The sequence below is a fragment of the Thunnus albacares genome, chromosome 17, assembly GCF_914725855.1.
Source record: "Thunnus albacares chromosome 17, fThuAlb1.1, whole genome shotgun sequence".
Classification (NCBI taxonomy): domain Eukaryota; kingdom Metazoa; phylum Chordata; class Actinopteri; order Scombriformes; family Scombridae; genus Thunnus; species Thunnus albacares.
In genome coordinates, this window is record NC_058122.1 from 21,652,879 (window position 1) to 21,667,505 (window position 14,627).

At 40.2% G+C, this 14,627-nt stretch overlaps 1 protein-coding gene across 2 annotated transcripts in view; it reads left to right on the forward strand.

Moving 5' to 3' along the window:
* Positions 1-14,627, forward strand: part of plcl5 (phospholipase C like 5) — a 66,603-nt gene that overhangs the window by 46,760 nt on the left and 5,216 nt on the right. The window contains exons 4-5 of one of the 2 annotated variants that reach the window (XM_044330997.1): positions 4,210-4,285; positions 13,895-14,004. In XM_044330997.1, the coding sequence (XP_044186932.1) occupies positions 4,210-4,285; positions 13,895-14,004 (186 nt within the window). Of the gene's footprint in view, positions 1-4,209; positions 4,286-6,274; positions 8,042-13,894; positions 14,005-14,627 lie in introns of those variants that run through there. The other variant, XM_044330998.1, reaches the window with a different exon arrangement.

Sequence of the window (14,627 nt, forward strand, 5' to 3'; positions counted from 1 at the left end):
TATAATTTCAACATGTCCTTCTCCATCCCTCCTCCTCTCTTACAAGAACACTGCATTTTTCACCACTTGACATTGGAACGGCCAAAAGGGGGCTGGAGGACTCTGTAATTAGTTATCACCTGCTGTTTCTACTCCCTTCCTCCTCCCTTTGAGGCTTGGTGGTAGCTTGTAAAGTGGGTCATGAGGGAGGAACAAGGTTTTTGCGTCCGTTCTGCTTAGGTCGGTGACGCTCCTGCTGCTGACACCTATAGGAGCGCACTGACATCAGGAGCGATGCAGCGCCAGCTCCAAATAGAATCTGCTTTGATTTTTATGAGGCTTGGTACCAAGCGGGAGGCTTGGCACTGTCAGAGCAACTCTCACGCTCCAGTCCACAAAACAGTTTTGTGGGAACAAGCAGAAAAACAAGGTATTTTAGAGCTTTTAGAGATGATTTTGTGTACTCACGGTACAATCCTTTTAAAGCCAAAAAATGTTTGTCACCCATGTTACCTCATTGGAGTTTTTTTTCCTTTAATATTTAGGATAATTAGAATGGTTTGCTTTTCAGAGACTGTTGAAAAAGTGCATGACAAAAAAATCCAAGACATAGAAAAATGAATGTCACCTACAAATTTCTTCTTCTCACTAAGTTATCCTACAGTACCCTGTAATGACATTTCTAGACACTGTCCTCAGCCTGTCCCAGCACATACAAATGCTTTTGTGTGTTGTATTATGTCAGTGGCTTGCAGTTTTTCAAGGGTGATGTTGAGGTCTTTTGAGTGATTAAATAGGCCTATATGCTTCCCAAAGATTGGCCCGTCGGCACACTCTGCACTGAAGAACAAAGGACCCAGTGTGTGTGTGTGTGTGCACGTACATGTGTGTAAATGCATATGACTTCTTGGGAGCATGACTGCCAACACCGGGCCATTTACTGTAGAATAGTCATTGCATAGCCTGAGTCACCCCCATGTGGGCTGTTGCCAGCCAATGTTAAAAACCATGAGCTGAACAAAGCGTCAGCACGCTGGAACTCTTTCCAGAAGGCAGGCCAGCCAAACGCATATGCCCACATGCACGTACATTTATATGAAGAGTTCATTTGCAAAAACAGATATCTCCATTTTTAGTCATTTAATAAATCATGTTTTTTTATTGTGCACCCCAGGTAATATCAGTCAAACTGCAGTTGTTGTTTTAATTAAGTAAAAATTGCTCAACAAAATACAAGTAATTTACAAACTTAAACTTTGCTGAAAAATTACTTTTTTTTCAAATTTAAAGTTTTTTGTTTTTTTTTTTTGTTTGGGAGGGGCAAAAGCAGATAACTCCAGCAGTCTTTTTTTTTTTTTTTACAAAAACAGATTTCATGTTTCAAACAATGCCATGTAATGGATTTACGTTTCTTCTAAGTGCTATATTTAACATTCACTAACATAAAACAAGTAGATAAAATGCTGAAAATTGCAACAAAAACAGCCCATTTATGGGCTGTATTACATAAGATCATACCTTGGAAAATCCCAGCCAGAGTACAAAACCCCTGAGCATGAATGTGCCAGTGTTTTAACCTGCAGAATGCTATTAAAGACCACAGCTGTCCTTTTGTTAAAGAGTTACCACAGTGGTGGTTCAGAACTGACTCATTGAGCCTCAAGTTTGCCAGTTTTTTTAAAATCTACAACCAATTCTTTAGAAACTACACTAAACTGTAAAAACAACTATTTTACAGTTTAGTGTACAATTTAGTATTCAGTTTCACAGTATTCAGTGTTACTCAGTGTTTCACAATATTCACTTTAACTCAATATTCAGTGTTACTCAGTGTTTTAAAGTATTCAGTGTTACTCAGTGTTTCTCAGTATTTATTGTGTCACAGTATTGAATGTTTCATAATATTCAGTCTTTCACAGTATTCTGTGTGTCACAGTGTCCAGTTTTAACTCAGTGTAACTCTGTATTCAGTATGTTTCCCTATTTAGTCTCAAATCAGTACTCAGTGTGACTCGGTATCTCAGTCTTTGGTATTTCACAGTATTCAGAGTTTGACACTTAAGTGTTTTCCAGTTTTTGGTATTTCAGTGTTTAAAGGCCCAGTGAAACAGAAGTTAGAGCGTCTTTAGCTTCTGTACTGTGACGTAATTCCCAGTGAAATGGAATATTTGAGTGGTGTACAATTACAAGAGGGATTTAAATCAAATCCTTCGCATTTGATTGGACTGCTGAAAAGTGGGCAGGTCTTACAGAGTTAAGTTTGATATGCAGTTGCAGAGAGAAACGGAGCTACAGAGGACTGTTGGCTCCTCACACACCTCCCTCACCTGTTGTTAGATCAGGAGGAAGATGAGGGAGAGATGAAATGAAAACCACTGATATCTAAACACACATCTCTTCCTATCTCTCTCCATATTGCTCTGTTTATACTATGACCCACAAACTGTGAAGTGACGTTTCATATGACTGGCGGGGCTAGCTACGTGCCCAAAGTCACACTTGATTGGATGAACTTTTATAAACGTCCCTGAGTGCAGGATGAGTCATCAAACATTTGAAACTGTTTTACAGGGAGAACCGTGACAGGCAACCACGCACCACTGTCCAAAATAATCATTAGCAAATGTAATCATAATCATAACTAAACTTAACAAATTGCCATTAATATTATTACTACCAGTTTTCCTGCAGTTCTGTGTGTGGTTTGTCCAAGTGGTGTTGCTGTACCTAGCTGTCCAAGATGGTGGACTCGCTCATGCATGCACTACTCAGATCGGGCTGAACGTAGCCGCTGCCATATTGCGTCACCTTACCTGAATACTGTGCACTGATTTGCAGAAAGGAATTATTGGGTTCTATTCAAAAACAGCACTGGCGTTAAATATTAAAACATGACCTTGCAATGCATTGACATTGGACAAAAACAGTTTTGTGACAAAACGTATGTAGGGTTAAGAATAACTCATGACAGTCAGTTCATTTTTTTAAAGGATGGCGTTTTTCAGTTTTGCAAATGAACTCTTCATGGTATGTGCACACATACATTTGTCTTAATCTACTTGTGAGGTCCCCTTTATTATTTAAATTATTCCCTAACATTAAAGAGTCACACTCTCAAGAAATCCATCTCAGGTTAGGCAGAGGTGCCAAGACCAGAACATAGTGCAGCTTCAAGAAATGTTGCATTCGCTATTGCTATAACTCTCACCCACACATACAACTCTCTGTGTGGTTTGGTGAAGACATTCTTGCATATGTAGGTTCACCAGATAATGCAAATAAAGAAACACTTGATGCATTAGACATAAAAGATTCTGCATATTTATGATTTTTCATGTTCTCCTTAATGAAGGGACTGTCCAAACTTTTCTCATAAGGAGAGCAAAACAAGAAAGGGAATGCACATATACACACTGTACACACACAGTATAAGAGTGTACTTCCTGTCTCCCTGCTAACAAGAGTGTGAAACTTCATTAGCTTCTTCCACAGTTCAGGGATGGCCCAGCTGGTCCTCCTCAGCCTGTGGGAAGATGTTTAGGTCTCAGACTACACAGCAGTGGTCAGACGTAACAGAAGAGGTGAAAATAGGAAGTTGCATCTCTGGCACCCGTAGTTGCCCTGTGGTAACAATACACACATGATTTTGATCCAGATACTAGGTGACAGGCCACAGTAGAGGTGGAAAGACAGGTCCAGTCCAAATTGCTTACAATTTCAAGTTTATCTAGCTTTCTTTGTACTTGGAGAGAATAGAAGGCAAGGCAAGGGAAAAGAAATCTCAGCTATGCTGTTTGCATGTCCAATTAATTGGGAATAATCTTCTCTGATTATTATCTTACCCCAATTAAAATAAACAGATAAAGGCATTTACATGACAGCTATATTGTCTTAATTGGGTTAAGGGTGACTTGTTAGTGTCTGTGAAAACATAGCAGCTCAGAGCTCAGTTACATGCCTGAATACCTCAAGAGGACCCCTGGCTATTGAGGGGATCGAGTCTTTTAGGTTGTAGCCTCTGCTAGCTTGTCTTGGGTTAATGCACAGTGTGCCAAGAGAGACATCTCTCAGCTATTTAATGTCTCCCTCTTGGTATTTCTCTTTGATTCATATTGACGTAATACACCATGAAGGTCTGCTATGTATGGCTCTGCTGAAAGCTTTTCAGGAGACCCTGATATGACACTGAGATGCAACGCAGACTAACCCCGTGTCCTCTTTGTCTTCTAGATGATCCAAACCAGCAGAACACTGATAGAGTCGGCTGACGTGGTTTACTCCAAGCTTACACAAGCACAGCGGGCAGGTATGCAACAATATAGGATGAGCAGCGCCCTCATCTTCAACATCCTTGTCCTTCCTCTACATTCTCTACATTTCACAACCTGTTGATCACAACTGGACAGGGACGCTGGAACGCATTTTGAGTCGGGGGTGCTATACAGTGTATAGTACAATGTCACACTGTATGCTGTATTTGAACTAAACAGACAGGATAATTTCTTTCTAATGATTTTAGCCAAAGAACCTCACACAAGGCAGAAAGAAAAATGATTATATAATTGCACAGTGCACACCAAATGACATGAAAATTGTGAAACCTGGCTTGGAATACCAGTAATATAGGCTTATGCAATGTGCAAATCAAAAGAAATCATCTTAGCTCAGTTATCAAAAACTGCATTAACAATACATGCATCAGTTTAATAACTTTAACTCTTACTACTGCTGAATTAAGAGGCAATGGTAAATGTTTCGAAGAGCAGATAGAAAAGAAAACAGCCAACTTAAACTTCTTGGTAAACAGAGGAGAGGAGTGAGATTAAGGAGAGAGAGAGAGACAACAACCCGTCTCATTGCAAGTGACAGATACAGCAACCACCGACACGGGCTAAGCCAGGTTACAGTCAGGTTAAAGATTTAAAGCAATGAGTATACAGCCCTACTCTGCAAACCCCTCTGCTGTTTTTCAAGATTCTGTCACAAATCACAACCAGAGAGGCTAAATATTAAACAAACCTACTGCACAGTGGCAGTACTAAAAAATAGCATCTTACCTCATGAAGACAATTTGAAAAGCCTCCTTTCACAAATTAGGCATCAGCTCTTCTCGTCATTAATTAGTTTCTTTGCTAAAGCAGAGCAACATGTGAAGCACAAGGCTTTATCCATCTCTTTCACATAATGAAGCCATTTCCACTGTTGAAACCAACCTGAGTTGAATGATCTTGAAAAGCCTGATGGAAAGTTCAAATCCTTTGGCTGGAAAGGCTCCATAAGTGTGCTGACGGTGGTGTTAGCAGCTCCATCTTCTGCTGGTTCTGTGACTGTGGCTGCAGGTTTAGCTGAAGGTCTCGTGTTAGCCGGCTGAATAGGACGAAGGTCATTTTCAGGACCGGGGTCGCCGCTGGTTATCAGGGACGGACACCGAAGTGGCTGAAGCTGAATCATCAACACTCGTCATTGAAAGTTTTGAGTTGGTAGGGTTTTAGAAAAAATCCAAAATTTTCTTTTTCAACATTTTGAAATTCACAAGCTACATGTGTGTTGTGTGTGTAACAGAAATTACGTCCCTCTGTGGATGCGTCAATCGCAATCAGCGAAGACAAATCTGATTGGTTAACACACATTTTCAAAAATAACTAAATCAAACATAAAAATATTCTCATAGTCTTACACTAAAACCAAAGTATCCCAGTATAAAAAAATCATTTAATAATATATATTTTTAATTGCCATTGCAGTTGGGGTGCACATCCTGCGCCCATGCAACTGGACGTATAAAAAATGAAATAACAAGTGATCATTTCATATATACAGAACCAAAAGTTCGGACACACCTTCCCATTCACTTCATTCACATTCACAGAACGTGTGTCCAAACTTTTGACTGGTACTTTATATTCATAATAGAAAGTTTTTTCCGATGTAGATTCTTTCATTTCATGACACTTAAAAAAAAAAGAATAAATAAAAAAGCAGCAGTACAATGAAACAAGGCAGGATAAAGTAAATTTCTCTGCTATTGTAATGAAAATGACAATTTAAGGACGAGATTTGTATTAGACACAAATGAAATTACCTCACTTACTGGCATATTTGTGTAATTAAAGAAACAAAAACATAACACAGCTACATTAATTTCTCAAATATCCAAATGAATATTATCAACTCGTCTGCTTTCAGGTCCAAACGAATCATGTACAGTAAGTACGCTCATCTGCAGCCCTTCAAACACATTATGTGTCGTGTCCTTCTGCCTAATAGAATGAGCGTAGTGTATCTACTCCTACAGCATCTCCATCAACATCAACAGTGGCTGTTGTCGATAGAACGGGCCATCGTCAGTGAGTCAGCACCGAGTCATGTCAGTGGGCAGGTGAAAACAATCAGCCAGCCACACAGACAAAGGGCTGCAGGAGAAAGAGGTCAGAGAGCATAAATATCCTTTGAGAGGATGAGAGAAATGAATAGATTTGACAGAGTGTTGAGTGAGAGGGGGAGGGATGGCAAAACAGAGAAAAGGGTGGAATTAAAGAAGCATTTTGTCTGTACAGTGTTTTTTTTTTTTTTTTTTTTTAAGGGGTGCTTGATGTAAGAGCTCCAGCCTTTTAGGAGAGAGGATAAAATTGACCATAATAAGATCATTAGAAGAGAAATGGCTTCAAATCAAGAAATTTTGTGGCTTGTCTTCTCCAGTCTCTTTTACATTCAGCACTAATTGTTCCTCATTTGCATCACCTCTCTACTAACGCAGCAGTGCCGCTGCTGAAGAGTTCCTCAAATAGAAGCACATAGATTGAATACCGACAATTTCATTTTGTATGTCTATGTTGCACAATCTAATGCCCTAAGCAAGCAAACACATTACTGAAACAAACATAAAACGTACAGATTTAGTCATATTATAGACTTTATAGTAGCTGGTGTAAAGACATTTGCAGTGTCTGTGTTGTTGTGTGTTTTGTGTATGACAAACTCAAAGAAGACTAGGAAGGCTGGCTCACTGTCTCATGCCAACCCAATTTCCTGAGTCCGATAAGCCAATTTAAGCCTGCTATGCCCAGCTTTACTCCCTGGTGTCACACAGAGGCAAGCATATGCCTCACCCTCCCCCCCCTTTCACCACCACCACCACCACCACCACCACCACCACCACAACAAGCCAAGATAGTGGTGCCGTGCAATTATCCAGGGATGTAGGTTGAACGCTGGGGCTTCAATCACAGAGCTGTCCCCTGGCTCCAAAGTTCCCCAGCCCACAGCTAGAAGCATCTTCAAAGGAGATGACTGCAGAGTTAAGCAGTTAAACACCACGCTGCCACAGCCACACTCACAGCAGTGTCAGCAGCCAGATACCGGAGGCTGATGCTCAGCTTAGCGCTGCTGTCAGGTGAAAACTTAACACTTCTAAAATGTCACGTTTTGATGACCTAAGGATATCAGCATCGTTTTGTGCCTCACATGTATGCTTATTTCAAATAAGTGAATTAATATGAAAGGGCCTGAAAAGCCCAAGGGTTGATGCATTTTCTCAATGAGATCGTAATCCTTCCAATCCAATTGAAGTAAAAACATGGAAATTCCTAAATTTGGAGTTACTAGGTTTTCACATAAGTGCAGCATTATGTAACGGCAATACAATGAGGCAGAGGGCTGGAGCGACAGCCCTTAGGGGCCTCAGCTGCATGCCAAACATAGCACTTTCCCTATCGGCCACCCCCGCTCCCTTTCCCCCAGCGCTAACACACATGCCTCAATCCATTCTCAAATGTACATAACTCCCATGCCTGTTCATTCCTGCTTCCAGACATTTGATGTAGTTTTGATAGCGATAAGTGAGGTGGAAAAAAAAAAGAAAGGAAAAATGTATTTTCTTTGGAAAAATACAAATGGTAGCTTTTCCTCTGATACACTGTTGAAACAGTGTTTATGAAGATCCAGTAGCTTAGTTTTTTATCTATATAAAAGGTATAATTTGCCAAATCACAAATGGAAAATACAAATTATTAACTTTAAATGAAATGTAGCACTGTTGACCCAAGGAAATAAGGCTGAAGTAATATTAACTCAGATTACAGAGGGAAGTGAGTTATTTAAGTACATGTGAAGGAGACAATATTACAATATTGTGTGTATAACAGCTCCATCTACACTGACATGAGCAAGCAGAACCCCCCAAATCCCCCCCCCACCCCCCACCCCCCTCGTTAATAAACTAATTACTTGCTGATAATAATGCAGACACTTCTGTCCCGCTCCTACACCCAGTGTGCTCTTTGTCCTCTCCATCTGCTTCCTGTCTCATCAGGTCCCTGTTGTCTGTTTTTGCCTGCTAATGGGACAGAGTGACTGCTTTTTCTCTCATAAATGCAGTTTTTATGTGTAGTTTTTAACTGCATGATTTAGTGCAAGTTAAGAATTAAATACATCTATGCAGTAATATTATTACATTAAAGTTAGCCTAATGAGGAGAATTCGATTGATTGTGGTATGTCAGTCTTAAAAATTGCTAAGCTACTGGAGGACTGGTGCTGCTCTAAAATAAACTTGATCTTCATAATGCTGGATATGTGACAAAAAGAAAGGTTGAGAGGGTTGAAGTAAGCTACTCCAGTGGAACTTTATAATTGAAATTAGTGTGGCTAATTAAATGCTTCACAGACTAACCTGTCTCCCCGTACAAATGCTGCAACACAGTCCAATCTCTCCTAAACCCCAAATGGGCTCTCTCCCTCTTTCTGCTATCTTTGTCTTGTTTAGTCTATGTCTCGGTTCATTATAAGCATTTCTTATCCCCTCGAAAGCAGAAAACCCATGGAGAACATTTGGATGTAGTTTTAGGTCCCCGACAAAATGCTGCATCTCTCTGATGGCTCGGCAAGCATGAATTTATCTCTTTTCATAGACTGACAAGCACTGAATGCACCCTTCATAAGCCATCTCATAAGCCACCACATGATTATGTACGGACTGATGTTGACAATAGCAACAGCTCAAAAAAAAAAAAAAAAAAAATACAGAGAATCAGAGAGTGGAGGCATACGAAGAGCGAGATGGCGGATTTGCATGGAATTGAAGGTTTTGCCCCTGTGATCGATCCGGAAGCCAAAGGTATAATTTTGGTGTAATGGCTGTGTGAGGAACAGAAAAAGGTGCTATTAGAGGACAGGCTGTCAGCGATGGAGAGAGAATATGGGATGGAGTAGGATGTGCATGTGTGTGTGTGTGTGTGTGTGCTGCATCTAAGCTTAATTTAAGGCCGCTGATTGGACCTGACACTTTTGCCCTAGCAATGAAAAGTGTGCTCTGCTCATCAGCTAAATGCTGTTGTGACAAAGCCATAATCACAATGACGCGCGAGGCTATGGTCTGAAAAGAGGGACCTGAACTAACCTCTTACCTCCTAACTTGCCTTTCATTTTAAATCTGAGCAATATGAAATGACTGCACGTTGACAGATGCATCACTCATACAGTAGGAGGCTAGAAACGGCAACGTGGGGTTTTTTTGGGTTGCTATGGCTCTTACTTCCCAGCAACCCCTCCTCCCTTTCCTCTTTCCTTCCTGTGTTCAGTTTATGCCCAGTCATTATTGCAGCTAATCAGTTTAATTTGGGCAGTGAGGCTGACGTGTTGATGAGGATGGAGAGGTGCTGGATGATCCCCCCTGGGCACTATTGATGGCTCGCCATCACACACACCATTAATGGGGGGGCCAGATAGACAGCTGGGATGCACACTCTGGTACCTCCAGATGCTACCACTGTGTGTTTGTGTCTGTGTGTATACTGTGTACACTGGCTTATGTGTTCACATGCATATCTAATCTGTTTGTGTATGGAGAGCCCACTTCTACCCCTTCTCGCCTCTGTTCCGCTAGCTTCTCTAAGTCAATGGGTTTTCTCAAGTAACGATTTGGTTCATCAGTTTTTCTGATGATGTGTCTGGGCTTTTGTATCCATATTGAGTAAAAGTGTATATGCTGGTGTAGTGGCTGGTAGGAATGCAATCTTTTGTCGTTTTAATAAAGATAAAATGATGATCATTGAATCAGCTTTATTGGCAAAGTATGTTTATGCATACAAGGAATTTGACTCTGCTTTTAATGGCTCTTAATGTACTTACACACAACAATCATCAGGGGATACATATGGACATACAGCCAAAACAAAGACAATGAAGCTGAACAGAGATATGTAACATTAACATATGACCATTATATACAAGCAAGCAGGTGAAAAATTAGATCTTTACATATAGAATCAACAAATGGACAACATACAATATCTATATACAGGTGAAACAGTTTCTGTAGATCTTAAACAAGGATACACGTAGTGCAAAGGTGTGTAATGGTGCAATGAGTGCTGAAATAAATATTGAATGTCTAACATAATAAGTTACTTTATATACATACAGTAAGTGGTTATGTACAGTATATGCATGTATACAGGTTTGTGTATAGAAGTGTGCACAGATGTGTAGATGTAATTATTGTGTCAGCATTCAACAACTGCAGCTCCCACAGCTCAACAGTGTGCCAGTAGCAGAGAAGAGGCTACATATGTGAGCAGGCAGGATTTAATTAAGACATTTACACAAAACGCATTTCTGTGTATGTTTCACGTCTAGCCTGTGGGGCTTTCAGGTGTCTGGTTTGAATATAGCCCTGCATGCTGCATGTTAAAGCAGGCCCAGGAACAAGTGTAAGCTCACTGTATGGGTTTAGGAGACACTGCCTCCCTGCCCACCTGACAGCGCTTATTGATTGATATCGCTGTCAATGCAACGACTCTGTCTCTGTGTTGATATGGTTCAAGGCCACTCCATATGGATTTCATTACCATGGAAATCCAAGGGATACAGACATCTCCCTTGCTTTGTCTGCCTTTGTAAAGCTACTGTTGTTGCGGCTCATCAGCAGCTGGAAAATCCCAATGATGATATTCTGATTGAGTTCTGCAGTGCTCACGACTTGAGATAAATTAATGAAACACTGCTCTGACTGTATGTATCTCCCTTTCACCCCTTTTCCCATCTTTGTTTTTCATCGTTTCTTTTCATCAGCGCCTGTTTGGAGATTGTGTTTGATTTTATCATTTATGCACCTTACACTCTCCGTCTGCCTGTAGCTGTCTCTTTTTCTGTGCATGTGTATTTGGAGCATTAGAAGTGCTGCTACAGGACTCGTTACAAAGGCAAAAACCTTCTCTGCTCTATGCAGAGACTGTAAGCCTTTCCTGAGGTGTGTGTCTTTGTGTGTGTGTGTGTGTGTGTTTGCCTGGGTGTGTGTCTATATAGAACAGAAATGTTGTTGTCCCCTCCGTTACCCTTTCTCTTTCTTCTTTTTTCTGTTTCCACCAGAGAAGCGAAGCATAAGATCCCGTCTCATCAGAGTGTGCCATGGGGGCCACATTTTGTTTATTAACTCAAATTTCACAGAGTTTAAGTGACAGTAAGGAACAGCAACTGTGTTGGGTGAAGAAAATGCTTAATAATTAGGAAATTAAATGCTTGAAGAGGCTGTATTGCGACAAGCCGCCTCCAGCTAATTTCATCTCTTATTCAGCTCCCTGTCTGCCTCACTCCCCAAGTCCTGCAATCACAAACCGCCTTGGCTCAGCTCTGCACTAGCAGCAGCCCATTAACTACACCAGATTACAAGATCAAATCATCCCTAAACCCTGTTAACACAACTTTCAGGCCTTGAAACGGATATTCTGCAATGGCTTTACATCACCAGTTATATGGAAATTGAAGAACAACAGGGGTCCTGGCTCTTTTTTGCAAGGTTGAGTCTGATGTGCACTGGAGACCAAAGATCATATTTTCTGTATTTGCTCCTTGATCTCTTGATCTGTTTTGAATGCGCTGCAGATTATTTTAGAAAAATGTTCTTGCGGTCAGTCTCCTGTTGTCCTGAATGACATTTGCATACATTTGGTGTGCTTCAAGATGGACTAAAGCTAAGAAAAGACTATATACTGAACCCTTTTGTTTCCTTTTAGCACGCTTGACTTGGCTATCAGTTATTTTATTGTGTGTTCAAGAGCCATATTATTGTGCTACCTTTTTTCCGACCTTGCCTTGGTGCTTTAAATCAGATGAGGAGGTATACATGTGCATGCATGATTGTTGGCATTTGTGCATTTGAACCCTGTTGCATGTGTAGGGATAGGTATTTGTGTAGTGGCAGGTGATGTAACTGCTTGACTAGACAGAGAGAACATGGCATACACTCACAGCACAAATTCTTTTGTGATTCTGGTAAGTTCTCCAATATTATATAGCTCTGTACATACATACATCTTATCTTTACCCTTGGAAAATTGCATTTAGGATAAAGTCTCACAGTCGTTTCTTTAAAAAACAAGCAAGAGAGTCTGCCACTGGATTGAGGTAATCCTCCTCCTCTCCAATGAAAATCAGATTGATTAAAGGCTCTTGAGGTGCTGATCTGCCTACTAGTTACTGAAAAGAGCTGAGAACTAAAGAGTGAATGCCTTGTGATGATGGGATTTTTGTGAATTATAGCAAATTATGTTTTGTCAATGTCACGGCAGTGAATCAAAGCTGGGGTGGCATAAGGCCAGTTGTCAGGGACAGATTGAGAGGCTGAGACTTACAGCTTTAGGAGGAGTTTGTTCTTAAAGCCCCAAGGATTAGTAATGGTCTGCCTGGGCTAAATGAAGCCAGACCTACTGACTAATTAGAAGTTAGCCTGCATTGCACTACTTCAATTTTACCCCCATTAGCAATGCAGCACATTATATAGTGATCTATTACAGGGCCCATTAAGGTGCCCCTGAAGAGCTGGCTAGATGTTTTTTCTTCTGTAGAATTTGTGTTACAAAAGTGAAAAAGTTACCATAAGAGTAAGCAGTTATTGTATTATTACCTTTATCATGGTGAGTGTTTCCTGGGTTCTGTTTATTAGTTAGAGTGAAAAGTTAAATACATGTTATTATATTTCAGTTAAACGAAGTGGAAAGTTATGGAACAAGTGATTAATGGATTTTTACCGATGTGCAGAACTGAGAAACTTTTAGGGAGTTTTTAATATTGGGAAATGGGGCATTTCTGAACATTTTTGGTATTTAATCAAGAAGTTGATGTATCCATGATTGTCTATAAATGTTTGGATTTTGATGTATGGGCAATCTACATGATTGAGAAGCTATTTACATTTTGACTTAAAACTCTTAACTCTCAACAGGAATTTATTCTTGTATAAGTCCAGTGATTGTCCTCATAATTCTGTATACTTCAAGATATTTGCATATGTTTAAAGACTATTTCTGCTCTTAAAGAAGCAAAGACATAAAAATGATCAATTTGTTAAATTATTAGCCATTGTCCAGATGTTTAGTTTTATACAAATACAATACCTGACTGGATAAAATGTCATTTTTGTATTGCAGTTCTTTTTAGCGGGGAGCTTTACTGGTGCACGCTTTACATCGTGTATTTTATTTATAATTACATAAATGGAGCCTCGCTGTAGTTCAGGCAGGAATGGAAGTCAGTTATAGTCACATGCTTCATACAGCCTCCCATCATGTATGTCCACATCCTACTTCTGTCAACATGCAGTCTATATAAACAGTCCTGTCTACAACAACGCAGAGTTCTGCCCTCGATGTTACATGCCTGCCTGTGTCAGTTTGTCATGAATTTTTAATGTTTCTTTTTCCTTTTTAATATATTCATGTTCATAAAATGTTATGTATCTCAGGGTTGTGAACTCAAGGACAGTCTGTGTCAAGCTTGCTCATACTTAGTCCAGAGCATCACATGAGCATAGCCACACTGCCAAACTGAAGTGCATGTAGCAATAAATGGTTAAAATCTTGACATGAGTGTCCTGACTGAATTACATTATACAGTAATTTATAATGTATGTCTGTGTCAAGGTCTGGACTTCCATGAGGACCTGCATCGCATTGGCGCAAAGGAAGGTCTGAAAGGCCGCAAACTGCAGAAGGCCATGGAGAGCTACGCTTGGAACATCACTGTGCTCAAGGTGAGACGGTCTGAAACAAAACACCCCATAATTGTACTGTCACCTCCAGTGTGTATTAAGCACTGGCTAATATCATTGGTTGATGTTCAGATGTGAGACTATAAGCAGCTGGATAAACAATCCCAACCCTCTTGCTGAGATTAAACTACATGGTGTCTTAAAGGGAAACTTCTGTATTTTTCAACTTGGACCTTATTTTCCCATCTTTTTGTGTCTTAGTGACTAATGGGGATGATGTGCAATTGCAACCTGTTGGATTACATTGCAGCCCGTTTTGTGGCTGCCAGCTGCAGCGCTCTTCCTCAATACTGGACCTATTTCAAAAATGATCGTTTCCATCAGTCACTTAGACACAAAAAATGGGAAAATAGGGTCCAAGTTGAAAAATACTGAAGTTTCCCTTTAATAAAGCTCTCTGGTCTAATTGTATTTGCCTCTTCTCTAATCTCTAAATCTCTTAATTAAGTACTGTTATTTCCATTTACTGTTTTGTTTATTTGCTCATGTGACTATCTTAACAACACACGATAAGATTGCTGACACTTGTTTGTAGACACACACATGCTGCCCTATTATTCGTCATAAGGGGATATGGGGCCCCTCTGACATGCCTTGAGGATGAT